At 43.1% G+C, this 27,396-nt stretch overlaps 1 protein-coding gene across 2 annotated transcripts in view; it reads left to right on the forward strand.

Moving 5' to 3' along the window:
* The first annotated feature begins 531 nt into the window (after positions 1-531).
* The window catches only part of ATP2A3 (ATPase sarcoplasmic/endoplasmic reticulum Ca2+ transporting 3), a 135,260-nt gene continuing 108,395 nt past the window's right edge, over positions 532-27,396 (forward strand). For both annotated transcript variants that reach the window (XM_048824465.2, XM_048824466.2), the window contains exon 1: positions 532-744. In XM_048824465.2, the coding sequence (XP_048680422.1) occupies positions 627-744 (118 nt within the window). In that variant the 5' untranslated portion in view covers positions 532-626. The remainder of the gene's footprint in view (positions 745-27,396) is intronic.

Genomic DNA, 27,396 nt, shown 5'->3' on the forward strand with positions numbered 1-27,396 from the left:
TCCCCGAGCAGACGGAGGGCGGGGGGGGGCCCGTGGGGGGGCCCGTGGGCAGCACCCGGGGGGGGCAGCTCCCCAGGCTCAGCACCGTGCGGCTCTGGCGGCGGGGGGGCGCGACTTGGGGCGAGCGGCCGGGCAGGGCGCTGAGCGGTGGCAGCTGCGGGGCGCGCAGGCTGTAGCCCGGGCGGAGGGCAGGGCTGCGCCGAGAGGAGGCGGAGCCGGACCCGGGGCCGGGCTCACCTTCTAGCAGAGGGAGAAAAGGTGCCGTGCAGGAGGCAGGGAGGACCGAGCCCGGGGAACTTTAAAGCGGACTCGACTTCTCCCCTGGAAGCTGCTGCAACGCAGGTCCCCCCCGCTGCTCCCCAGCTCCCCCAACATCCAGGAGCTGCTGCCCCCCCAACACCTAGGAGCTTGCCCCCCCCGGCTCCCTCAGACCAGCTGCCTCCCCCCAGTCTCCCTCAGACCAGCTGCCTCCCCCGGCTCCCAGGAGCTGCTGCCCTCCCCCCCCCCGGCTCCCAGGAGCTGCTGCCCCAACACCCTCACGCCCCGCCTGCCCGCCCGAAGTCCAGCGGCTGCGCCCCGGCTTTCCCCCGGCCCCGTCTCTCGGCGCTGCCCGGCGGCCCCGGGGCATGGAGAACGCGCACAGCTCGCCGGCGGCCGCGGTGCTGCAGCGCTTCGGGGTGCGGGAGAGCTGCGGGCTGAGCCCCGAGCAGGTCCGCCGGAGCCGGGAGAAGTACGGACCCAACGGTGAGTCTGCGCCGCGCGCGGGGCCCGGGCAGGAGGGGCGCCTGAGGGGGGAGTAGCGGGTCCGGGGGTATTTGTAGGCTGGGGATAGCGGGGGAAGGAGGTGGGGGTATCTGTGGAGGGATACGGGGGAAAAGGTGGGGAGGTAGAGGGTTTGGGGATATCGGGGGGGCGAGGTACCTGTGAGGGAAAAGGGGAGGTAGAGGGTTTGGGGGATATCTGGGGGGCGAGGTACCTGTGAGGGAAAAGGGGAGGTAGAGGGTTTGGGGGATATCTGGGGGGATGGGTGAAGGTAGAGGGTTTGGGGGTACCTGGGGGGAAGGGATGAGGTACCTGTGAGGGAAAAGGGGAAGTAGAGGGTTTGGGGGGCATCTGGGGGGATGGGTGGAGGTAGAGGGTTTGGGAGGTATCTCTGGGGGGATACAGGCAAGAGATGGGGAGCCAAGTTGAGGGCATGGAGTGTGCGGGGGTTACCTTTAGGTATGGGGATGGTGTGTACGGTGGGAAAGGTGTTTATTAGATGTGGAAGTGGATCTGATTTAACGGGGAGAGGTGCTTTGACCTGTGTGTGTAGGATAATGGGCAGCAGGGTGAGGGATATATGGATTAAGAGATTTGGAGAGGGCTGTTAGGTTAAAGGGACATGGGTGTGGATGAAAGGATACAGGATGTTACCTTTGTCTTCAAGAGAAGTTTATGGAGAACTGGGGTAATTTATAGTGAAAGGCCAGCTGTATGATTAGGCTAATGGGGGAATGGGTTGGGGTTCTGGTCGGGGTTGGGGTTAAGGCATGGGCCGGTTACCTGTGTGATTAGATAGGCTGGGAATTGGTTATTTGTTAAACATTGATTAAGGAGAGAGCTTTTTGGTTTTGTAAAAATATTGCCTATGGAAACAGTAAATAAAATGAACACACCTTGATCAGCAGAGTAAGGACTGGGAAAGCAGGTCATTTGCAGGACAAGGGGAGAGAGAGGCTTGCTTGGGAGATGGGGAAGGATTGGTTGCTCTATTGATCATTAGGGCAAGGAGAGTGTAATCCACGCAAATCAATATTTGTTTAATTTAGGAGGCTCCCTAGAAGATCGGCTCCTCCCTAAGCAGTATTTGCATATGTCAGTTACTTTTCACATAGCTCTCAATGGGTGGAGTTGCAGTGGATGATGGAGAGACTCTAGTGGTGGGGATATGGCAAGTAGGGTGTGGATGGGTTATGCTGTAAATCGGACTAAATTTGAAAGACAGTTTTTGAACATTGGCAGGTTTTTTATGTTTCTGTCAAAAAAGAAAAAAAAACACTCAGAAAAACTGTTAGTGAATGCAGACAAGGGAGTTCTGCTCTGCTAGATTCACACCTTGGAAAGCCCACTCTTAATGCTTTTGCAGTTGATTTGGGCTTGGGAGGAAGAAGCCATTTCTAACTGACTTCTCATGATAAGAATCTATTCAGGTTGTTTGAATTATAAATATAGGGCTAGAGCAGTACTGGTGTAGGTCCATTGTCTCTAAGGGAGCTAAGCCGTTGTTTGCCAGCTGAGGATCTTGTGTGTGGCGGAAGAACTTAGTCCACATTTATCCTTGATGTAATGTTATCAATTTCAGTGGAGTTACACTAGGAGTAAATTTGGCCTACCGATTTCAAGGGCCTTATTTTAGTTTCTTCAATACAACGGGAGTTCAAGATCACCAACAGATCTGAGTTGGTTCTTCTTGCTTCTAAGTTCTAGCCAGGGGTGCTGGAACAATTTTTATAGTGCGGGGAGGGGGAGCGGCTGCTGATGGCAACCAAGTATCTGGTGTTTGTTATTTCCATTTCAAGCCAAGGGTTGTGGTAGCACCCCCCCACCCCTCATTCCAACATCACTGGTTCTAGCACCCTTTAATCTGATCTTCATGTTTCTAGGTTAAGGAAAGTTCAGTCCAAATAAATTCTGGTAGGTGTTGCCCCATTGCATCTTTATTTCCCTTTATAAAAAAAAATAGGCATGGAATATATGCAAATCCTTACAGCTATGTTTACACAATGTTACCTGTTTCACTGGTAAAATTGCCATCCAGTTTTGCAAGTATCTATTTAATTGTCAAAGTCAGAACTTGAGTTGTTTGGCAATTTGCTTTCCTTCGATTAAATCAAATCATTTAGGGTCAAATCCTGAAGTCCTTCCTGCTCAATAATCTGCAGAAATCTCATTGCAATCAATGAATTTGAGGATTTGTCTCTGTTAGAGTGTTGTGGGGATAATGGTTGGGGGAACCATTCATGTAAAGGAGAATTACCATCGACTTCAGGAGCATCCTTAGGTGTTGAGTGCGGAATAGCACTTGAAGCACACTTCATTCAGCAGGAAATAAGGAACTCCACTGGCTCTGGATCTAGATACTGTCTTCCTATTTTCATGGAAATTTGTCTTACTCCTTGAAAATCTGACAAGTAATTGTAAATAATTGCCGCTTACCATGTCTTGCCAAACCGTTCTGTGCATTCACATGGACACATGTGGGAATATATTAAAATGTCCTTCAGTACTGAGTGAGAAAAATACCTGGGTTCTATGATAATTTTACCCTCTTGCGGTACTGATTTGGCAGGAGTGGCCTGATCCAAAGTTCACTGATGTTAATGAGAGCCTACTTAAGTCAATAAATATGACTTTGGTTCAGGCAATAGAGCAGTGGTTCTCAAACTTCATTGCACTGTGACCCTTTATGACAACAAAAATTACTACATGACCCAGGAGGAGGGGGGGACCGAAACCCTTAGCCTGCCCAAGCCCTGTCACACCTGGGTGGTCGGCAGCTAGAGCTGCCCAAGGACTTCTGCCTTGGGCGGGGGCATGTAACATTAGCACCGCTGACAAGGGCTGAAGCCTTTGGCTTTGGCCCTAGGCAGTGGGGCTTCGGCTTCAGCCCTGTGCCCCAACAAGTCTAATACCAGCCTTGGCAATCCCATTAAAATAGGGTCATGATCCACTTTGGGGTCCCAATGCACAGCATTGTAGGTGCCCAGGGGTGCTGTGCTTCCAAAAGCAAAAGAGGCTGATAAAGAGCAAGATTTATAAGCTAAGAGAACAGGCAGAGTATTAAGTGGTCCTTGGATTTCATTAATTCTATCAAGCAATAGCTATTTAATATTGCCCTTTAGATAGGCGACCTGCCTTGATTGTGTTTCTGTCAGAAGCAGAAGGCTGTGAGCACTCTTTGACACCCAGTACATTTTTGGCTCCTTGGGCAATATTCTATTGCTGAAAATCTTAACCCAGGGCACTATTCATTATGCAAACAGTGAGTTGTAATGTGAGGCACAAGTGCTGAGAAGCTGTAAAGATGACAAGGCAACCATAAAAGTGAAACTGAAGTTTGTGATCATTTGTGGAACCCTTAGATGTGCCTGGACTTGTTATTTCCAGTACTCATATCTTACTGATGGATCTCATAAGCTATTACCAGAAAGGCATATTTAAAAAGTTATGCAGGAGGGCACCCTGTAAAACTTGTATTGTTAAAAATTTGGGCCAAAATTTTCAAACCTAGATGTCTTACGTTAGGCTACTTAATCCATGTTTTTAGACCACCTGAAAAAGATCAGGATACTTTTATTCAGAGGTGCTGAACACTCACAAATCCCACAGGCCACTTTTAGTTACGGTGCCTCAGAATGGATGTAGGAAGTTAACTTTAGGAACCCAGATTTGAAAGTGTTGGGCCTGGTATAACTGGAGAAGTCATCCTAGGATAATAATTTTACATGTAGGGTTTGATTTGATAAATTGTCATGTTACCTAACATGGAGAAGTTAGATATTAACATCGGAATTAACTAGGGTGAAGAGGATTTGTGTTATCCCAGTGGTCAGCAGCCAGAATCTTTATCTTCTATGCCACCAATGCAGCATCTGTGCAGAGCAGTTTGAGGTGAGAGGGAGAGACCCAGATCACGTGCACCTATCAGGAACTGATTGTGGCAGAAAGGAGAGACTAATGATGCCCCAACCTCCTTCCAGACGAGTTGTCACAATGAAGGGGCATACCCCTGTGCTGCCTTGCTGGAGAGAGCCAGGGAGTCGGGGCAGGGGAGCTGTACCCAAGCCCCTGGGATGCTTTGCGAACACTACAGAGCCTGCTCCATGTGGGCTGAAGCACTGCTCCGCTGCAATATTACCACACCTGTTGTTTTACTGCCTGATGCAGGAAAGCACGTAAGCTCTTGCTTTATTTTAATCACGTGTTTAAGTCCCAGTGAAGTTGATGGGCCTTAAGCCTGTGCTTAAAGTTGAGCATAGGCTGAAGGGCTCTCCTAAATCGGGGCCAAGGTGAGTGGCTCTGTGGAGGGTAATATATAAAATCACTTTAAAGTAGCCCTTCAGCAGCATCTTGCACCTGCGGCTCTCAAAGTGTGTTGCAAACACCAATATAGCTCACCACATCCCTGTGTTACATGTTACAGATGGAGGGAAACTGAAGCATGGGGAGGTTAAGGGACTTGCATAAGGTTGCATAGCAAGGCAGGGTTTTTTTTTTCATGGTGGTGGGGGAGCAGAGCTTGGCTTTCCTGACTCCCGTTTTGATGCTTTAATTGCAAGAGCAACCCTCCTTTACCCTTGCTGGTTTCACTTTCTCATCCCCCTGTTTCATGTCCTTTGCTTCCTTCTAAACCTGAAATCAAACCGCCAGTTTTGTTGTGTATCGTGATCTAAACTATAGCTACATAATCCATCTGATAAAGAACCTTCTAATAAACATTATAGTCCTGTTTTCTTGTTTTTCTCCCTCTATAGGTATATTGTTGTGCTGCTGAGGCTTTTCAGAGCCATAACATCTGTAGCTGAGCCCAAACATTTAAATCTAAAGCGCTATCAATGGTGGTTGCATTTTATGTTTAATAATAATATCCTTCTTTAGCATAAAATTGCTTTTTTAATTCCAGTCCTCACATTTAAACTTGTAGGAAGAAATGGAGAGAGGACCTGTGTATTAAATATCTCCAATTAGTGCCGTGGCAGCAAAACTGTAAGATATGGATTTATGAGGCCTTTTTGTTTTTTAAAAAAGGGGAGGGGGTTGTGTTCTTGTTTCATAATATCATCGTTGTTTTTTCTGCAAAGCAACCTACAAAAGATGCAGATCTCACCATTGCAGTTGTAAAAGTGCTTGGGAATCTGCAAACAAAATCTTAACAAATGAATACTTGGCAGTGTTTCCACTTGTCTGGTCCAGATAATTCCCTACTCCTTCCGCCATTGCTTTTAAACCACAGGTTCTTTTAAAAAAAATGCAAATCTATTATAATGAGCTACTGTTTCTAGAATGCATGGTATGGAATGTGATAGAAATGCAAAAATATTTCTTGCCATCTTTCCAGGTTTAAAACCAAAGGCCTGATACACCCCTTCGCTACTCTATTGTATTGACGTAACTTAGTTAATTATAGTGGAGTTACATGATGGACAGTCGGGCCCCAAACAACTGTTTGTTTAGGAAGATTAATGTTATTTTTTAATCTAAATAGTTTTCCTATTTGAAAATAGGCACAAATTTGGGGCTTGGTCCTGCAAACTCTTAGGCATATGCATAATTTTGCTCCCATCATTAGTCGTTGACTTCAGTGGGGTGTGAGTGTAGTCACATATGTACTTGAATGTTTGCAGGATGGGGCCCTAATGTGTTTTGTATAAATTATTTCGTTGGGATGCAGGAGTCCCTCTGGCAAATGGGAAAATCATTATTTCATCAACTTTTAATTTGAAATAAATAAACCTGCTTGTTCAGACTCTTTCTCTGGGTCATCCCCGTGGTTTTATTCATCAGCTTCTTTACTGGAATCGTCCAGTGGATGCATGCCGAAATCTGCGCCTGAATTTTCTAAACCCTGGCACATTTCAGCAAAAGGCTTTATTACTAGCCTTGGCAGAATTTGATTTTTAATTTCAACAGGGCAAGTCAGTGTTCACGGTTATCAATTGCAGTTTTCACAGCTGCACAAAATTATGAGTTTTAAGCATTTTTTTCAATTTTTATCAATGTAAATTTTTGCAGTTGTAGGAAATTATTATGGGGAAGAAAGCTCAAGCAATAATTAATGACAGTGGACATTGAGATTCAAAAAATTAAAGCTTTGTAATGTTAAAACACACACTGTTGACATCACATATCAAAATACACAAAATAAATATCAGTATTTTTCTTTCTTTGTCTACATGTAAATTTCAGTGATCATCAATGGAAATTTTTTCCCCTCGTTTTGTCTGTGTGTATGGTGAAATCAGTGTTTACTGACATTTAGTGACAACAATCTTAACCTTCCAAGCTTATTTATTACTAATAATATTACTCTTAAGCATGATCATAGCTCTATAGTGGTCCAAAGAAGTTTTCATATTAATTAGTTGGGATTTATCTTTATAATTTGATTTTTCTAACTCTGGGTTTTGTTTGGAAAGAGGAATTCTGCTTAGTGTTTGAAATGGTGATGGTGGCGAAGTGTGCCAGATCCTGCTTCTTGGGGACTAAGAGGGGAGAAAGATGACAGAGGAAACATACCCATCAGAACCAAGGCTTGAAATAGAGGGGCATGGTATTGTGACAACATCACTGTTCTCTGTTGATATTCATGCAATTATGGATAGGGTTGTGTGATGAACTTCAGCACAGCTTTGAGCTGTTAAGAAAACAAAACAGATTGACACAGAGGTTAAGTTTGTAAGAAGCAGTGGCACGATCCACTTGACTTTTAGATGAACTCATTTTATTTTCTTTCTAACATCATATAGTTGAGTGTGCATGTGTGTGTTATATATAATATAGCCTACATTATATATATTTGCTAACATATTTAATTATAGGCAATTACTAACCAGCCAAGGTTACATTCAGACTCTCTCTCGACAGTAAGAGATTCTGTATCACTCTAAAATATTTAGCTTCCTGAGATGCTAGTAGGAAGAGTAAAAGCACCATTTTTTTTCATTTTCTGACTCATCCAACTCTGCTCTCCATTCCTCTGTGCGTCGCCCACCTTTTCCACCCCCAAAGCACACGCTGAACAGTCTGATTCATAAACATGCCCCCTCCCCCCCCCCAATCTCTTCCCTCAGGAGAAATGCCAATGCATTAAAACATCTTGAGTGCCTGAAAATCTGCATAGATACTAAACTCTATTCCTCTAATCGGGCAACAGAAAATCCAGGTTTTGATTTCTTTTTCCACTTGATAATACCTGTCTTGGTTTATGTTTTCAGAAAAGATATTTGTGAAGAGGCTAACCTCAGAAAACTTAAACTCTCTCATTTCTGTCTCAGTGCTGCAGCATTTTAACATATACTATATGAATTAGGAAAGAAGTAATTAGTTGCATTATTGTAAATAGCCATTTGTGCATGTAGGATCTGTGGGTGTGTGGAGTTACTAGTGTTAATTTTTCTTCTGCTGTTGGCTGTTCTTCCCCATACTTACTTTGTTAATTTACATTAGTAGCTCAGTGTTGCCCAGTAAAACTGCACCTATTTTTTATGAAAATCTGCTTGTCTTGAGACCTCATGAAGAGAGCTGTACAAAATATTTTTGATAAAATGCCAGACCATGTGGCACTCTCCAGGTCTTGGGGTGCCTTCTAAACTCAGACTGGGTTTGCTGACACCTTTGTGACTCTGAGCCAGTTTATGCACATCCCAACATTTATGGCTGTTTTGCTTTGAGAATTTGGTTTCTTAACCCATCGTGGTTTGAAACCATTATTTCCTGTAACTCTGAGGAGGGGTTGGTAAACTTAGCCCAGGTTCAGCAAAGCACTTTGTACAGGGCCATTTCTCAAAAGAATGTTTACACTTATCCCGGTGAAGCAAAATCGAACTTTAATAAACTTCAGCCTGTTGGATCTGAAATGCTGAGGGCTGTGTGCATTAGGTACAATATGATGAGTTATTTTCACCTTCAGATCTGTGGATCTGAACCCACTTCTTCAGTTAGAGTTCTAGAATCAGAACTAGAATGAACTTACTTGCTGGGTCAGCTGTGGTGATTGCAACTCCATCATAATTGGAGAGAGAAGTATGATATAGTGGTTAAAGCACAGGGTGAGATGTCAAGAGATCAGCATTCTAATCCCAGCTCTATGACTGACTTGTTGGGTTGGCAAATCATTTCCCTGTTCTGTCCCTCAGTTTCGCCACTTTACAGACAAGAGTGCCTCTCAGCACTCTGGTGATGCATTAATTCATTAATGTTTGCAAAAACACTTTGAAATTATTGATGGAAGAGTCAAGCAAGTCAGTTACAAAGTAAGAAATTTGCGTACAACAATGTGGTGATGTCATCTGCAGGTAAACTGAATACTTATAGAAACAGAGTTTGGGGGATAAATGGATTATATTGCAATGCTCCGCACAACTGCATTATTTGCATAGGTCATGTAAAGTATCCATAACAAAACAATAAATTCCCGTGTAATGACCGTAAGTCTTTATTATGTGAGAGATTGTCTATATTAATGTTGCACCTTGAACCAATTGTTCAACATGTTTCCCGCCTACTTCTAGTAATTTTTACTCTGCTGTCTCCAAACAACTGCATGTCTGCTTACTCTTACTTTTATTAAAGATGGTTTGGTTTGGTTTATTTTTTTAATCACTTCAATTTGATAGATTCCGTTTTAGGCAAGTGAGTTGTGTTTCTAGTGACTCTCCCAAAAGTTCTCTCTAGAACTTGTTTAAAAAACACCAGTGATTTTTGGAGGGAAATTTATAGAATGTAAACGGTCATTAAAAATTTCCCACAAAAAGGGTTAGGTTTTTCAGTGCAAAATTGAAGGTTTTTGAAAACCATTTTTGGTTTTAATAATATTGGGTTTGTTTTTTCCATCCCAAAACTGTAAAAATTCATTAAAATACTTTTTTTTCCTGCAAAAGGAAATTTCATTTCCATTAAAATTACTCCACCCCAACTGCTACTGAGCTTTCTTCAGCAAGATCTGTGTCTGATAGAGGTGGGATTGAACCAAATACCTACCGTCTGAACATCCCCGATTTTAAGGATATTTGTATCTGAGTCAAGAAATTTATGGCGCCAGCATATCCCTGTTAGCTAGTTTCATCCTTTTGAAGTGATTGGGCCACTTGACTGTGCCTTAATATACAATTTGAAAAGACACAAATATCCTTCCTCCTGGCGTCTGATAATGTTTGTACACCTCAGTCCTCAAACAGTCCACGTTCTCACTCTCAGCTCCTCGTGCTTCTTGCTGCCAGCTCCTCACGCGCACACCACAAACTGAAGTGAGTGCCTTTTTAAAACCCAGGTGCTCTGATTAACCTTAATTGATTCTAGCAGCTTCTTGATTGGCTGCAGGTGTTCTAATCAGCCTGTCTTAATTGTCTCCAGAAGGTTCCTGATTGTTCTGGAACCTTCCCTGTTATCTTACCCAGGGAAAAGGGACCTACTTAGCCTGGGGCTAATATATCTGCCTTCTGTTACTCTCCTATAGCCATCTGGCCCGACCCTGTTACAATACATACAGCATTTACTTGTATTATTTGGCTGCACCTGTTATCCACAAGCGCTCTTTCCAAACAACTGTTTTCTTCCCGTTTGCTGCACTGGTGTCTAATGATGGGAGCTGAACTGAACATCTACAAATTTCATAAAACAAGCCTGTAACATCCATTTGACTTGTAAGCCATCAGACGTTTTCCTGTGTTTTATGTTCTAGCCATAACACAAAGATGCTTTCACTTATTAGGTTCTAACAATGGGATATATTGGATAACCCTGGCTATAAAGTAGACATCCAGGAGAAGGCAACATTTTCCCCACAGCCAACACGAACAAATAGAATTCAGTCGGGGTTAACCCTTGTCATGGCTTAGAAATGTTCTTCAGGCTCTGAAATGCCAAGCAGGATCCTTTCTATAGTAAACTGGCTGCTGTTTTGGGCCTTTTATAGCACATCTACCGTTCCAGAAACACCAATATGAACAATGCGTTAACAAGGTCAGGTTCATTCAAATGCCCAAACCAAAGCCCCGGTTGAGGTCACTAGGAGTTCATGTGCTTTGCATCAGGCCTCAGGGTATGATTTTTTCCCAGCAGTACTGAGTGCTTACAGCTCCATTTGAAGTCAGCAAGATCTGGAGGAACTCAGCAACTCCGGAAAAATCAGCTCTTTAAAATATTTTCAAAATAGGTAGAGGATGATGATGGTGGGAAAGATTTAAGAATTGTATCTAAAGCACACACCAAAAAAAAGGACCTTTCTTGGTGCTTTCTGAGGAGGACAGTGTTGGGATTCAGTGCAAATGTTGCTATGTCAGAAAACTAGTGTGTTAAACTGCCTGCTATCCCCTCCGAGAAAATGCATCACACAGTCCTCTTGTGATTTTATGAAACATAGTGAATTGCTGATCTGAACTTTCAGAATAACTTAGTCCCCATTTAAGCATCAAAATAACTGGCCAGATTTTTAAACAGCCTCAGCTTCTTGGGTGCTGAGCTCTCTTGAAAATCTGGCCCATAGTGCTTATGACATTGAGATTGGCAGTTGTATCAAGGGCCTGCCCAATGTGGTTATTGCGCTGCTCTGGCAGAGCCCTGAGGGGCAAGACTCTCTCTCTCTCTCATTCTTGACCTTCAAGAGCTGTTAACCCAGGTGATTTTTCCCTGCAGATGAGTGTCTAGTAGGGGCTGAATAGGGAGCACTAAGAGATTACTAGAAGTGCTGGTCTAGATCTCTAAAAAGTCACAACACACACACACATGTTGCATGTTTGTTCAGCACACTGAACACAAGTGGTGGGAGCTGGCCCAGAAGGTCTAATGTAGGTGTCAGTTTCCTGCACATCTCTTCTACGCAGCCACCATAGTAGGTTTGTATTTAATTAGCGAGTGGGAATGCATGGCACTCATGTCCTCACTCCATCCTAAGGCTTTGAAGTTCACAGCTGACTAGCTGTAGTTGAACTTCTTTACAAGTTGTATGGTGTGAATAGTCTCTCAGATGTTGTCTCTGAGGATTCCCACACCTCCCTCTCTTTCCTATTTGTATACTCTTGGAGGAGGAGGATATAGTCTTCTGAGGACTTCCTCTCCAGATTCCTGACCAGGTACCTGAAACCATCTGAAAAGAGATTTCCTCCAAAGAATCCTTCCCTGGGTTTAATACTGAACAAAGAGTATGTGGGGATGGGTCTTAAAGGCTGAAACTTTCAAAACGGTTTAGGGCATTTGGATGCTCAATTCCCATTAAAATTATTCCCCTGGGGGGCTTTAAAAATTTTGGTTTAGGAAGGGGTTGTGTACATGGGGAAATTTACTGGTACAAGTATTGTAGTATCATTGTACCCGTATAGCTCCACAGGTGGACACTCTCTCTTCTTAAAGTTTCCGCATGTAGATGAGCCCTAAAGTCTGCACCCAGTGTTCTATAGATGTGCTCAAAGACGCTCATAGGGAGTGGGAGCTACAGCACACAACTGTGGAGTCTCAGCACCCTGTTTTTAAGGAGCTACGGGGTAGAAATGGGGTCCAGCAGATCATCGGTATCTCACCATTGACTTCGCAGATGCCATTTGGGAGGGGCAAGCAGGTATCTTTTAAACACTGGTGCTCAAAATTATTTGTTATTTGTATTGTGGTAGTGCGTATAAGGCCAGGGTCTCTGTGCTAGGTACTGTACAGACACAGAACAAAAAGATGGTTCCTGCCCCAAAGAGTTTATAATTATACTTTTATTTTAATTACATTCGTTGTTCGTGAGTTTGTGTAACCCCCCCAGCATGGTGCACTGGAAACCGATTGGCACCTGGCACTTGCTCTAATTGTAATAGGAGAAGGAGAGTGAGTGAGATAGGAGAGTGCTGTTTTCTAGGACAGTTTGTCTGATGTGGTTTATTTTAATAACTAGTTAGCAAAGCCTGTCCCATAGAGAGAGGCAATTGGAAGGGGAGGGACAAAACTTGTGAGTTGACTAATTTGCTGGACTGACTTTATAGTTTTCTCAGAGCTGCAGGTGATACCGAGTTGCCAGCTGTCATGATATTATTGAGAACCACGATTACAGGTTGGAGTTTTTAAAGCTCCCCATGATTGTCTGGAAAAAGCTGGGTTTTTTCATAGCTTTTTGCCCTTTATAATATATAAATGGCCGCCACTTCCCTTTGGGTCTCCAAGTGGGATCAAAGCCGGGCTGCCCGCCGTAAAGCTGGCTGCCTGTTAGTCTCTAAGGTGCCACAAGTACTCCTTTTCTTTTTATGAATACAGACTAACACGGCTGCTACTCTGAAACCTGAAATTACTCAACCTGTATGTCCCAGGCAGGAGAAAGTGAGAAGGCAGGGAGGCTGTTAGGATGGAGGAATGTGGCAGGGATGAGAGGGAGAATGCAAAGGACTTTGAATCAGGGCAGGATGGGAAAACGTTGAGGGGAAAGAGCAGGAGGCTGCAGTTGGGCAGGAGACTGTGGGGAAGCCTGGAAGGACGTTGGGGCAGGACAGGGTGGGAGATTGTCAGGAGGGTGTGAACAGGGGAGGATCTAGGAGCCTGAGGAGAGAGACGGGCAGGGGATGGAGAGTGATAGAAGGGCAGCTTTCCCGCTCCCCAGAGATTAGGGGAAGGAAAGTGCAAAACCCCTATGAGCAATTGGCTGAGGGGTGGGGTGGGGGCATGGCTGCATTGTTGAGTGTGCATGGAGGGTTGAATTTTCAATATGAAGTGATTGCACAGAAATTGGGGCTTGGGGCAAGGTAACTAAAGGCACAAAAAAAACAGTGACAGACCCATACTCCTCCACCCCATTTATTATTGTTCATGTGGTTTTTTTAAATTGTTAATGTTGCTGGTCCTGGGAGTGAGATCTGTAACAGTGACCTCCATAAAAAAGAAGGGGGGGGGCAAAATCTGTTGCAATTTATTACCGACTGCTCCAATAATCACTTTATAAAACGAGTAGCAAAGGTATAAATTGCAAGTCCAGAAATGTTCAGTAACTAGAGCTGAAAAGCTGTAAAGAGAAATGTGGTTACTTGAGTATTTCCATGACGTGTGCCTCTGTGTGCGAGAAATGCTCCTGAGTCGTGGTTTAATCCTGTTGCTTTAACCATTTAAAGGAATGCTGCAAAGACCAAACCTTTTCCCATGCTGTGAAAAATCCATCCAGTTTTCTTTAATGCTGCCTTCCCAGACTTGTTAACAGCCATGCAGTAGCCAGTGTGCATTGGCAGAAAGCTATTACATGCATATAATTTCAAGGTCAAGCTTAGGCCTGTTTATAAGATGTGGTTAACACTTTGACAAGTGTCATGGTAGTCCAGTTAGGGGAATGAAGTCAATAAATTGGCTTTTTATTAATAATTCTTATTAAGGGGCAGACTTTGAACCCTTTACTCACTTGACTAGTCCCATTGCAGTTATCAGGTCTGTTCACATGAGTCAGACACATCAGTGAGGTCAATGTTGTTGAGAAGTGTGAAGAAGGGGTTAAAAATCTGTCCCTAATCTAACATTTTACCTATGAGGAAAGTTATTTTCTCTCCTGAAGTAAGTTCGCCTCGCACTGGCTTTTACTAGGCCATCAACCTCTTGTCCAGAATTAGCGTCTGTTAACTTTCACAGTATAAAGAGACTGGGGGAGGAAACCAACATGAAAATTCCTAGAAACTGTCATCTTTCTTTTGCTGTCATTTTCAGACTTTTGGGCCAAATCTGCTGCTGATGTAACCAGGTGCATCTTCAGTAACGTCAGCAAACTGGCTAGATATCAATGACCTAACATTAATGGAGCTGGGTTTCACTTACGGCCATGGTAAAACTGGCTCTTTCTGCCGTTGACTGCTCATGGTGGAAGAGTCCGTGAACTGGGGAATGCAGTATCAGGTTGGTCAAAACTGAGATCCTGGCCACTTGTGGCCATTAAAGACTGTTACACTTTTTGTCAAGAGTAGGAGTTGTAAACCCAGTCAGTGTCTTAGCCAGATTCTAATTTAGATAACTATGTTCTGCCAACCTACAATTCCCCTGCTCCCTGAAGTTTAAATGATACTATTCTTCTTTTTATCGTTGTTTATATTGCTATATGTCATTAACAGCTTCCAAGTTCCACCCCAGTGGTAGCTATGTTCCCATAGCAGATGAAACCATTTGTGAGTTCCTCTAATATATTAAAAATTATAAAACAGTTTGGTATTCAAATAAAAGGACCTAATTAAATGTAAATTTCCTTTCTTGCGTGAACAAGAAGAGCTGTGCTAATTTACAGATTTGCAATGACGGGCTAGAAGTGAAAAGAAACTGGGAAGGATTAGAATGGATAAAAACAAGGAAATGTTGCATGTTTCTCAGTGTGGGATGCCTAGTGGAGTGTCAGAGCTTGTGCTCTGTGTTTTAGCCATCGTTATATTTTGACTGTTATGTACTCAGTTCTGACGGCGTGACTTTATAGAAGGAAATCCTCTTCTTGCTCTGACTATGTCCACTGTGTCCCTTGGTTCCTGTCCCTGACATTAGCCTGCTTGTATTTTTGAATCTGGTATTTCCTGGTGTTTTCAGTGATTACATATTTTTAGTACATTCTAATCATGGGGTTGGTGGGGAGGGAAGATAATAAATTTTAAGGAACGAACATATGATTTTAAACTTTCAGCTTTGTGAGGAGATGTGAAAAGTTTGATTTCCATGGTAAATGCAAAATAAAGTGGGATTAGGAAAACATATTTGTGGTTCTAAGTGTTAGAGGGTTAATCCCTTCTCTGAGGTGGGGCTTTTCAGGGACATACAGAAAATTGAGCTGATTAGCACAGGATGGGTCTAGGACAACAGAGTTCCAATCTTGCTACACCACTGACTTGCTAAAGTAGCCTTGGACAAGTCACTTAACATATTAATAAAGGGGCAGATATTTAATTGGTTTAATTAGTTAATGCTGTATGCATGCTAAGCATTATTGACTAGGACGAGCACTCTCTTTAAATGGTTGCCAGGTTGTCTGCACTGCCCTTCAGGGCTGAAGAGGTGTACAGAGAGGTTTTTATGTGATGGCCTCTGTTTGATCAGAAACCCAGGCACTACTACGTAATCTCTGACTGGGAATTCTGAATGCTCTTTTTCAGACGTGTGAAAATACATCTTGATGGCGGAGGGTTCTGAGTGAATGACATGGGTTCTAGCGCTGTGAATATGCTGGGTAGCTGCATGGGCTGTGACTTAATAGTTAATAATTACATTGCTTTGAAACTCTGTTTGGTAGCGGGAGAGTGTGGAGAAGTGCAGTTATGCTGGATAATTGGCCTCTGACCTCTGGACTGGGCAATTCATACAAGGTCTGAGGTGGTCGAGGTGTAGTTGGGCATTTGCAAAGAAAGGTACTTTGTCCTTTCAGGGCACTGTGTAAGGTGCCGCTGTTCAGGCAGATAGAGGATGAATTTTGGACAAGCGATGAGAGAGTTACAAGCCACTGGAGTCTAGTACTGAGGAATTCATTTGACCACCCTACGTTGGGGACAGCTTGTTGTGACATGACACGCAGATGGTATAATGGCGAATGCAATATACCTCTGCCTCCATTCTACTTTATTTTCAAAAGCTGTGGGGATTTTACCAGCACAACTCCCATTAACTTTAACAGGGGCTAAGCTGCTAACTTCTCACATCACTTTGAAAATTTGGTAGGTATGATGTTCGGGCTCAAGTGTGCTACTCTTCTGGGTTCCTTGTTTTTTGAGCGGGGTTGTGGAATAAGCTGGCGCTGTGGCTTCGCAACCCATCTGCCCCTTCTTTAATTTAATTTTTGTTAAAACAAATAAATTCCTAAACTTTCTATAATACGCAGTCCTGTTTCCTTCTCTCTCAAGCACAAGGGGACATCCAGCTATGTGACACCTGAATGGGGACTACATAAAGCAGAAGAGAAAATTATATCTAAATACGGGATCTTTATTTGCATTAATTGCAAAGCAGCTTTGCCATCTCACATAAACAAGGTGTGCCCTGTAGAAAAAGGTTTGTGAAGGCAAATTCTTCTTCAGCTGGTATTTATGTAATACCGTATTGCGGAACAGCAGGGAGTCCCACTAATGCAGAAGCTGCCGGACTCTCCTTTTAAATGAGGCTGTTGGCAATACTGCTGGCAGTTACATTTTTTTTCGTTGAGCATCTGAGCATCAGCAAAGTCTGTAAAGTTAATGTCTGCCAGCTAAGCGGCTAGCCCCCAGATCTTGGTTTAAAATCAAACATCAGCTGTCACAAGGTGACATGGCCGAGGCATGTAACTGCAGAATGCTCACTCCCACATGCACAGTTCCCACAGCTGTGAAAACAATTGCCTCTAACATCTTTCTGTACTATGTGTGATCCAAGTCATCTGGAATGGGCACTAATTCTACTGGTCTTGTCAATGGAGCCTGTGCTAGTGTAACCAGCTTATTTGCTTGTTTCAGTTTCCGTGTCGGCCTTCTATTGTTCCTCCTTGTGCATTGGCTTATAATGTAACCTTGTTTGTTGGTATTCTGTATGGACATTGCTCTCTGCTGCTGTGGGCCAGCCTTAGTCTACTGACATTTTTTCATAAACCTGACAAATTAACAAGCCTGCATCTGTCTTGGTCTTTTATTATTTATTGTTTGTTCATTATTTGAACTTCAGAAATTGTCCTCTCAGTCAAAAGTCTAGCTAAGCCCTGGAAGTTCCCCTTGCCAACTAATTCAGTGCATACGAGCTTCATTTGCAGATGTGCGGTCTCTGCATTCAGACATAACAAAGAAACAGCATCAGTTGATCCTAGCCTTAAAATCAAAGGCCCTTACTGCGCAAAGCATTAAGCGTCCTTGGCTTCCAAAGACATCAATGGGAGCTGAGGGCACTTAAGTGCTCCATAGGAAGTGCTCAGCACCTTGCAAGGTTGGATGGATCCTAGCAATGTGGTGCTTTGGACTAGCTACCAAAGGCAGGCATGTACAGAGTCTGCCACAGCTTTCAAGTTAGGGAACCTGGGTTTCTGAGATTAGGCAGTGATCTGCCTAATGCTGGTCTGACGCTTCTAGATCCAGATTAATTTGGTTTCAGTTCCTGCAGACGACGACCCAGCATCATGTTGTGTGTAACCCAAGTAACTGTTGAGCCCCGTTTTAAATTCTGGTTCTGGGGAGCAGACCCTTGCCTACTTTGTGACTAGATGAATTGAAGGAGACTTATTTTCTTGTGCTTTGTTACCAAACTTATAGCAGTGACTAAAAATTGAGGATGGATGCCTTGCTGCCCACACTTTCCCCCACCTCCGTACAATTGTCTGCTAGTTAAGGTGTTAAGTTTTCGGCATTCATCAATCAGGCAGTGCTTCGCACTCATGTGAATAATAAAAAGTGTTTTATACACACACATTCCTCTATTGAGAAGCATATGATGAATGTGAATTAATAGAATGTATCTCTGGTTTCAGAGTAGCAGCCGTGTTAGTCTGTATCCGCAAAAAGAAAATAATAATATCACTGTGCATTGCAAGGATGCTGTATACGTTGTCTCATTTCTGTTTCCTCAGCCAGGGCCTCAGAATGTGTGAGAGCCTGCCTATCGCTCCATACACAAAGGCAAATCTGGCTGACGTGGTAGATCTGCAGAGCTATAAAGTAAGCTTGTGGATGTGGGTTCCAGTGTCCAGGAGCTTCCGGCCCTTCAAATTCTGCTCCCCCATAGAACAAAACTGCAGTGTCTCTGCTGCTGAGCTGGAAGGTACGATTTGCTCCTTAGAAAGGTGGTGGGAATCGAGGGGATATGCAACTCACTGGAATCTCTTGGATGTCTAAACTGGTCACTCCTTTCTAACCAAGGTTATGTCTTTATTTGCCTATGCATTTGTGGTGGCCATGGACAAGTCCTCTCCAATGGCAAATGAAAATGGCTGATTTGTAAGATCCAGGGAAAGAGCAAACCGAAGTTTTGAATGCATGATTCTGTAGCGGAAATGTGAGGGAGGTAGTGGTGCTGACCACCCAGGTTAGTAGGGAGAGGCACAGACCGGTGAATTGGACAGAGGGAAAATAGCCATTAGATCGTTTCAGCAATCCTGAGTTTTCAGGAGGGTGGATATTGATGCAAAGCAGGGCAGCCTCCGATGTGAGCCCATTCCTGTTGATTTTGGAAACAGGCCTGTTTGCAGTCATCGTTGTTAAAATTAGCTGGGGAAAATGCAAATATGCCCTTGTATCCCTTCGTTCACCTTCAGGAGGTGAAAACAAACCAATCCAACATGGAGCAACTTAATCTGAAGATTAATCGGTAGCAACAGTCACACTGTCTCCTATGCCTGTCAGAGTCCTGGTCCACGTGTAAAATAAACTGAAATGTGTGGTGTTGGCTAATTCTGTCATGTCACTTTCCAGCTAGATCGCCTGCTGTGAAACAATGTGGGGGGAAAACACGTATCCGCAGTAGTCTCTGGTGGAAGGGAGAGCCCATTATTTTGATAAGTACTTACAAATTGCCTAGCAAACTTTACATGTCTGTCCAGTTTTTTTTGTTCCATTTTGTAACCTCCAAGTCAACAAAGGGTCTAAAATAAGGGAAATGTGGTGAGTGAATGGAAAAATGAAAACAACCCAGCTGTGCAGCGTATCAGGCAGGAAACCTGCAGAGCGCTTATAAAGTTGCAGTGTCAACGTTGAAATGAAACATTTGCTACTGCTCACGAATCGGATTTTTTTTAAAAAAATCCTCTTTGAGGGCAAGATTGAGGTCTTAAGTTTCTGGGTTTTTTGTTTGCTAAGGTTTTTGGTTTCTAAGGGTTTTTAAAAATTATTATTATTGATTCAATCTCCTTGTATTTTTCTCGTGCGTTAACATTCCCAAGGGTGAGGTGTATTAGGTACTAATGGTATCAGTGCAAAGTTGAGTGAGCACCATTAACTTCCCCATGAAGAATGGGGGTGGGGTGGGAGAGGGAATCCCTGTCTTGTTCTTTGGGTTTTAAGTATCTAAAAGAGTATCTAGTATCTAAGAGCGTCTAAAAGATCTAACCTATGGGCTGGTTCAGGCATAGGGTAGTGTTGAATCCATGACGGCCTCTGTTACACTAGAACCATGGGGCTTTGGCTGAAAACTAGTTAGTTTTTCTGTAGAATTGGCAACTGGCCTTTCTCTCCAGATCCCTTTCTTTTCCCCCTAGGATCATAGAATTTTTCCCCCTCCTCCAGATGTGTATGTGCCCTTTGTTTTGTGCACCTGCCTGTCTAGGGATAGTGGGGGGGATCCTATTTAGAACCCACTTGGCTTGGACAGGAGATCAGAGGGGTTATATCTTTCACAAGTTCAAGGTTTTCCACTAAGAGTTTTTGAGGCCAGAGGCTTTCGATTTTATCTAAAGGTCAATACAGGCTCCTCCCTGCAGAGCTCTGTCCTTTTACTAGCGTCTAAGGTGAATCGGAGCAATTTTAGCCTTTTGTAGGTAGGATTTAAACCATGGGCATCACTTTGAAAGTACTGTGCACAATCAGGACTGGATAATCTTATAACCAATAATATTTACAGTTACTCTGTTAAATCTCCTGCCCCAGTATGTGATCCAATAGCCACCTGGTGTCAGGAAGGAATCCCTACCCCCACACCATGTACAACGCTGCACAGTGAGCTAGGTGCATTATCATCTGTGTTTGCCTTTCTCTGCAGTGTTGGGCATTGGCAGCCATTGAGGGAGACACTGGAATAGATGGTGCTAAGGTATAATTTATTATTCAAATCCTATGTGACTACTGGTAGTTAGGTGCACCTGGTAACATTGCTCTGGCCATCAGTGCACCTCCACTGGTATGACTGCTAGCACAGATAAGGTCCCTAACATTTAACTACACTGTGGTCTAGACCTCTCCTAAGCATTTAGATAACCCTATGTCCTACATCCGATGAAATGAGCTGTAGCTCACGAAAGCTTATGCTCAAATAAATTGGTTCGTCTCTAAGGTGCCACAAGTCCTCCTTTTCTTTTTGCGAATACAGACTAACACGGCTGCTCCTCTGAAACCTATGTCCTACATGCACTATCGCGACCACCAGATGATGGGAACAATGGTGAGAACTTTTGGGGGGGGGAGGCAAGTACAGACAAAACAAAATAAACTAGTGTGTCACCAATATAAAAATCTCTTGCCTCAAGAGAGGAAAGTTTCTTAAGTATAGATATATGATTCCCAGAGAATTAAACCATTAAAAGTATTTTTTTCTCCCCCCCTTTCCTTCCCAGGCAATCCAGCAGAACAGATCTTTTGTACGCCACAGACATTTTTTTCATCTGATATAATCTAAACGAAGTGCACTGTATATTTCATTTTCCATGAAAATCCATCCAAGAAGGTTGCTGAAAATAGACCATGTTCTGAGAACAGATACCAGAAAAAGCAAGCATATGTGTGTGGGGAGGGAGGTCAGTTGAGGGGAGAAAAGTTCTTCTTCATAACTGAACTAAAATTTTTAGTAAACTTAAAAGAAGCACATCAACTCCCATGGAGGTCAGGGTTGGACTGTGCCTAGTATTGAGGGTTAGGGCGGATATGTTTTATAAAACTAATTTTGTTTATCAGCAGATGGGGATCAGCTAGAGATGAGAACAGTCAAGTTTCAAATTTCACAATCTTAAACTGATGGGGGGAAAAAGTTTCCTTCTCCCCTTCAAATAGAGTCTCAAGAAACAAATAAACCGAGGACCCTTGCAACCCTGTTTGAAAACCCAGTGTCTGAGTGGAATCTACTTGGTCTTAAACGCAAATTATTAAATTTTAAAATGACAATATTTGAAGATCATCTTTTCCATTATCAGGCAAGTTCTGGGCTCTGTTTCCCTTGCACCATTTAACGACAACAATCATAATCTGTAAGAGGAAAAATGCTGAATCCTGATCTTGGCAGGTGAAGGAGAGAGAAACTCGTTCAAGCTGTTTGGGCTTTAACATTTACGACATTTAACTGTCAGCAGTTGAGAGTCCCAGTAAAGTCAATAGGATATCACAGAAAGCAAGTCGGTACTGCTACTTGTGTGAGTAGGGTGGTTGCAAGATCAATCTGAATTGTTTTCTTAAAATATTTTTTTTTAAACAAACACTTCCTGGGAAGTGCTGTGAACCCCTACACAACTGCATTTGTACTGAACCTATGTAAGCCAGTGAAATTAATCAGATTAATTTTGTGTCCAAGCTCTGTAAAATGCAAAAAGTCAACAAACAAACATGGAAAAGCAAATTAGGTGTTTTAAAGTCATTGTAATGCCTTGAGTGGGTGTTAGTAACGCAAGTAAAGATTACGTGCTTAGGATTTTTATCTTAATAACAATTTTAATGGGGTTCTTTAAAACATTTTTTGCAGACCTCACTAAAGCAAAGTGTGATGGTTGGTCTTTGTAACTGTCTGCCAGCACAAGTAGCTTACTTTGATAAGATCTAACGGTGTTCAGAACAGGTGCTGAAACAGTGTCCTCCTCACCCCTGCAGCATTGTGGCATGAGCTGTGTTTTGCTTTTTCCTTGATAGGTTTAACACAAAAGTCCATTATATGCGCATGTTGGAAAATTAACCCTTTCTTTCTGGAAGACTAGTGAGCAGCTCAAGTTGTGAAGACGGGGATCATCGAGGAGGAAAACTGCACACTTCAGCTTTGTTTCTCTGTGATAGTACTTTCACTACAGTCCCTTTATTGCAGAACTTTACAGAGATGGTAAAACAACGTGAAACCTTGCATTACTCCCATTTTACACAGAGGGTAAACAGAGGCAAAGGGTTGGGTGATTAACACAAGGTCACACAGCAAGTTAGTGGCATAATTAGAAATGGTACCGAGGAGTCCTGGCTCCCAATCCCCCGCTTTATCACTAGGCACTGCCTCCTGTAAAGTGTGATCTTTACACGTTAGATAATTACAGTGAGATACTGACTTTGTGCTTAGAAAACCCAGTGATAAGTTCAGCAGGGGTAGCCACCAACAACAAATCTGGTTTCGGCTCCATTCCAGCTCCACTTTGCTGTAAAGCACTGCTATTGCATAGATGCATTCGTGCCAGAGTCACTTGTCACTGCCTTTGGAGGCACTCCAGGTAATTGCCTATGGAATGGAGCTCCACAGAGACAAGCGCGGGACGTTCAAAGGTGTAGACAGGACCGATATTCTGTGACCACTGATGACTGGGTAACTTTTCTTGGAGTTGGCTTTTTTTTTTTTTAAATAGAAACCTCTTAAGGTATTTAATTTTCCATATGTTCTGCTATGGCCCACGCCTGCACCCGCTTTTCTAAGTTACCCTGTCCTAGTAGATTTATTTTAAGATCTGTATATTATACATTCATCGATGTACTATTGTGGAAATCCTGGAGGGGAGGGGTTTAAGATAAAGTGGAATGACACCACTGGTCAGTAGTCTCTGAAGGTAGGACCAAGCTCTCCTCCCTGCTGTGAGTGAAACCGCCCCACCTCACCTTCGGGTCTGTGGGGTGTTCGGTGTGGGTGCGTTATATGGCCCTCTCTTGGCATGGCTGCACGTTAAGCCACCCCACTCTCAACCCTTCGTGTGTCAAATCAACCCCCTCACCAAGCGTGTCCCCCTCTGTGTGTAAACTTCCCCCTCTCTAGTACGCACACACCAGCATGTGTGTCTCTTCTTCTGTGTGTAACCTTCCCTCCCAGGTGTTCAGAGGAAAGATGGCACTCTCTGGGATCAATAGACACTCCCTCTCTCTGTGCTGCACTCCCCCAGCTGCAGCCCCTCTTCCCCCCAGCTCCGGCCACAGCCAGGGCAGGGAGGCATATAGCCCTGGGAAGTCATGAAGGGGGCGCATGGCAGGGGCTGCACGGTCCTTGGTTCTAGCCCCAGGTGCAAGGCAGGGGCGCACCGTTGCACCTCTAGCCCTGGCTTCAGCCCCTGACAGCTAAATCCGAAGAAGTCACAGAGGTCCGGTAAAGTCACAGAATCCATGACTGCCATCACCTCCATGACTAAATCGTAGCCTTATTGATAGATTGTTTATAGAAATCCTTAAACAGAGCAACACAGATTGTAATGAAGTGCACTTTGAAGAGGATGGATCCTGGATGCCTGTATTATTGAAAAAGGAGTTGGAAGATACTACATCGTACAAGAAGGTTGAAAGGGTGCAGCCCAAGAAATCTGGAATAAAATTAAAATCGATGTGATTGATATAGCTCTAGACAGTATGTCAGAAGAGGAGGAGCAGAGATCTACCCCAAAGAGGTTGTCTTACATATCTTCATCACCCATCAGGAGTTCAGTGACACATGGTGCAAGATACAGCAGCTAGCAAACGAGAGATCAAGAGGTGATGGAACAACATAAGTGACAGCAGCAAAAGGAGCAGCAGCTCCTTAAACACTTTTGGCAAACAGGCCAACATCATTGGCCCAAAGATCCAAAACCAGATTGACTGCGATTTCCTGGAAGACCAGTTCTACCACCTGCAGCAGTCAGAATGGAGGACAGTCCTTTATAAAGCAACAATTGACCAGTCAGAGCATGACCAGCAGATCCAGAAGACACTTTTATCTTTGAGAACAAACACACAGACTACAGTGTGGCACAAGTCCGAGTGGGCCGGGAGGAGCTATTTATTTCCATTGCTACAGCCATCAACCAGGTGGAGAACCAGGTTTTTGATCCGCAACACCAAAGCAATCCACCCTGAGGAGCAGTAAAAGTTCTGGGTCTCCTATGATCATTCTGACAGGGATTAGAATTACACTTGCGTGGTGTTCTGAAGGTCATGTTCTCATTTAAGTTCCTGACTGGAGAGGAGAACTATATCCCTCTGGATAGACTACAACAGGAGCGGTCTCCTGAACAAACTGTGTATTGCCTTGCTCAGATGGCACCATACATTGGGCCTGATGCTCTGCCAAGTGCCCTGGATTACACACAACTCTTACAACACTCTCTGTATGGTGAAAATGTACCATGATGGCTCTTTTCTTCACCATCACGCTTGTATATCTGCTGTCCAGTCACAGCCATTCTTCACTTGCTTTGTCCGTATCCCTGTATCTTTTTTTTTTTTTTACTTCAGATACCAAATCAGATATTGAAGGGGGGAAGAGCAGATGAGAGAAGATTGAACATAGAGGTTGATTTATCCTTTAAATTCAAATTTTACAGAAAATTTTCTGGAAAAAGTTGCATTTTATTGAACATTTTAAAATAGGAAAAATGAAATATTAAAGAAAATATTCTATCAAATGTGATGTCTTCCTAAACTAAGCACAATGTTACATTCCATTCTTTAACACACACACACACACACACTCTCTCTCAAACTGTATTGTGCTTAACTCTTCAACCTGCTGTTGTGTGTCTTATATTCATTATAGGGTTTAAAGGGAAATGTTTACTGGTTCACTTGTCTGAAAATATTTTTTTATGATAAGCTTTTGAAAACCGGCTGCGTTTTCCTAGAGGAAGAAAGTAGGCAGCTCGTGGTTTTTAAAATTAATTAAAATTTCATGATATGAATATAGTGTTTCAATGTTGTTTAATGCTGCTATATGTTGTAAACTTCTGCTAGAACATGCAGGTGGCCAGGTATCTGCCTGAAGGGCTGGCTCCTGGAATTAATGATAGCGCTGCCTAGACAAATAAGACACTGGAAGTGAAAACTCGATCTCACTAGTTGTCATTTGTGAAAACATTGTTTGGAGATAAGATGTTAAAGGATAATAGGGGCTGTGGAAGGTACAAAATCATACCTCCTTTTATTGGCTAGTATCCAAACTCATTTTGGGCTGTATACCTAACAATTCATAGGACCAGATCCACTAACTTCTTAAAGTGGAGACATGTTTCAACACTATTTCCAATTTCTCTTCCTGGTCCAGAGTGGTTGATGCCTAAACAATTTGAGTATATGTTGCGGGGAGGGTAGCCAATAGGATATATTGTATTTTCCGCAGTCTGCGTGAAAGCTGCATTCTGGTACCAAAAAGTCTCCACACAATTTCCACATGCGTTGGCTAATGGAATATTTTAGTTAACTTTTTTTTTTGTATGCTAAACAAGCAGTATGTCCTCACTGGTTCCGTAGGACCTGATCCAAAAGCCATTCAAGTAAATGGAAACTCGCTTTCATCGGCTCAGTAGGGTGGGATTTTCTAAAGGGCTCATCATTGGCCCAGCTCTGCTCCCATCGAAGATGGTGGGAGCAGAGTTAGGCCAAGGCTTAGCGCTTTTGGCAATTCCATCCTTAATTCTGTTCTAAGGCCAGCAAGGAGGAGACCTTAGATCAGTCTTGGAGCTGGTCAGTGTTTTCTGGTGTGGGCTTGCTTGCTTATTTGTCTATTTATTTGTTTATTTAGAGCTGGAGATTGTTGCTTAAAAAGCGAGTAGTATTCTGTGATTCATTATAAAAGAAGAGAGTCCCCGTACTCGTCTGCTTTTAATTTTTTAAAGCATACATGCTGGCCATACCTGTTTAGCAGGGACAGTCCTGGTTTATTTTTTAAGCAAAATATTTATTACTGCTCCATCCCTACCATTCAACAAAGTTGTCCCAAATCCAGCACATCTGCGTTAAACGATTTCTCACATTTTTCTCCCCAAATGTCCCTACTTGTAGCTTTCAAAATCTGGCAGGTGTATATATATATATTTTTAAGTGACCCTGGCAAGGCTTGACCTACCTTGACGACAACCCTTTCTGGAAGGGCTTCATTTTTGGCATCCTAACTATGTTTGGCTTTGTTTTGTTTTGTTTCCTAAACTGTTCTATGATGTTGCCAGGAAAATTTTATTGAGTTGAGTATTTGGCTTACTGTAAGTGACCTCCTTGGGGTGTAGCGTGGCAGTCTGTTGTGATGTGTCACAAAATCAACAGGTTGCTATTAAAGATACTTAAGTTTTCACCAACTTAGCCTAAATACTCAAGTGTGGCTAGATTTGGGTGCCTCTGTTTTGGCTACCCAACTTGAGAGCCCTTTGCCAAACCCAATTTTCCCAAAGAGGGATGCTCAGAACTTTATGAAATCTGGTCCATTCAAAGTGTCTCAAGTTGGCCCCACAAAATCAGGTCACTTTTTTTTTTATGTTGTCCATTGATCCCAAAATGAATATGAAATTATTATAAAAAAAAAGAAACAATTCAAATAAAAATAAGCACTCAGTATAAAGTCTTCAGTAAATCTAAAATGAAAGAGCCAAGGAGGAAATCAGAAAGAAAACAATAAAATAGAACTGAATACAAATTAACGGAGAAGTCCACACCGTTAAATTACTTTGAATGTTATTCGGCTTGTATATATAAAAGCCTGGTGAAATGCTGTTGTAGGAAGAAAAAGAGCAGAAACCTTCCAGATCTGGGAAAAGCTTCTCCACCTTCTGTCTAAAGTGCTTTGAGACTGACTGCTGAAAAATGCGGTGTATGTGCTAAGTATTATTAAACGGTGGTTGGGGAAAGGTCCAACTTCAGATCCTTTGTAAGGGAAACAAAAGTGAAAAATTCCTTGTGACTTTTTTTTTTTTTTTTTGGAAGGGGATGTGTATTTGAGGGCATGATGGCAGACTAAGGAAGGGAAATCATTTTTAAGGGTGACCTATAAAGTGGGGAAAACGGATTTTGAACTTTGTGGGGGGGGTTACGTCTTTACCCTGAAACTTTTTTTTGGCTCTTCTCTTTACTTGAAAGCATAGGAATGTCAGGAATTCCTTCT

This window comes from Caretta caretta, chromosome 17 (genome assembly GCF_965140235.1).
Source record: "Caretta caretta isolate rCarCar2 chromosome 17, rCarCar1.hap1, whole genome shotgun sequence".
NCBI lineage: Eukaryota > Metazoa > Chordata > Testudines > Cheloniidae > Caretta > Caretta caretta.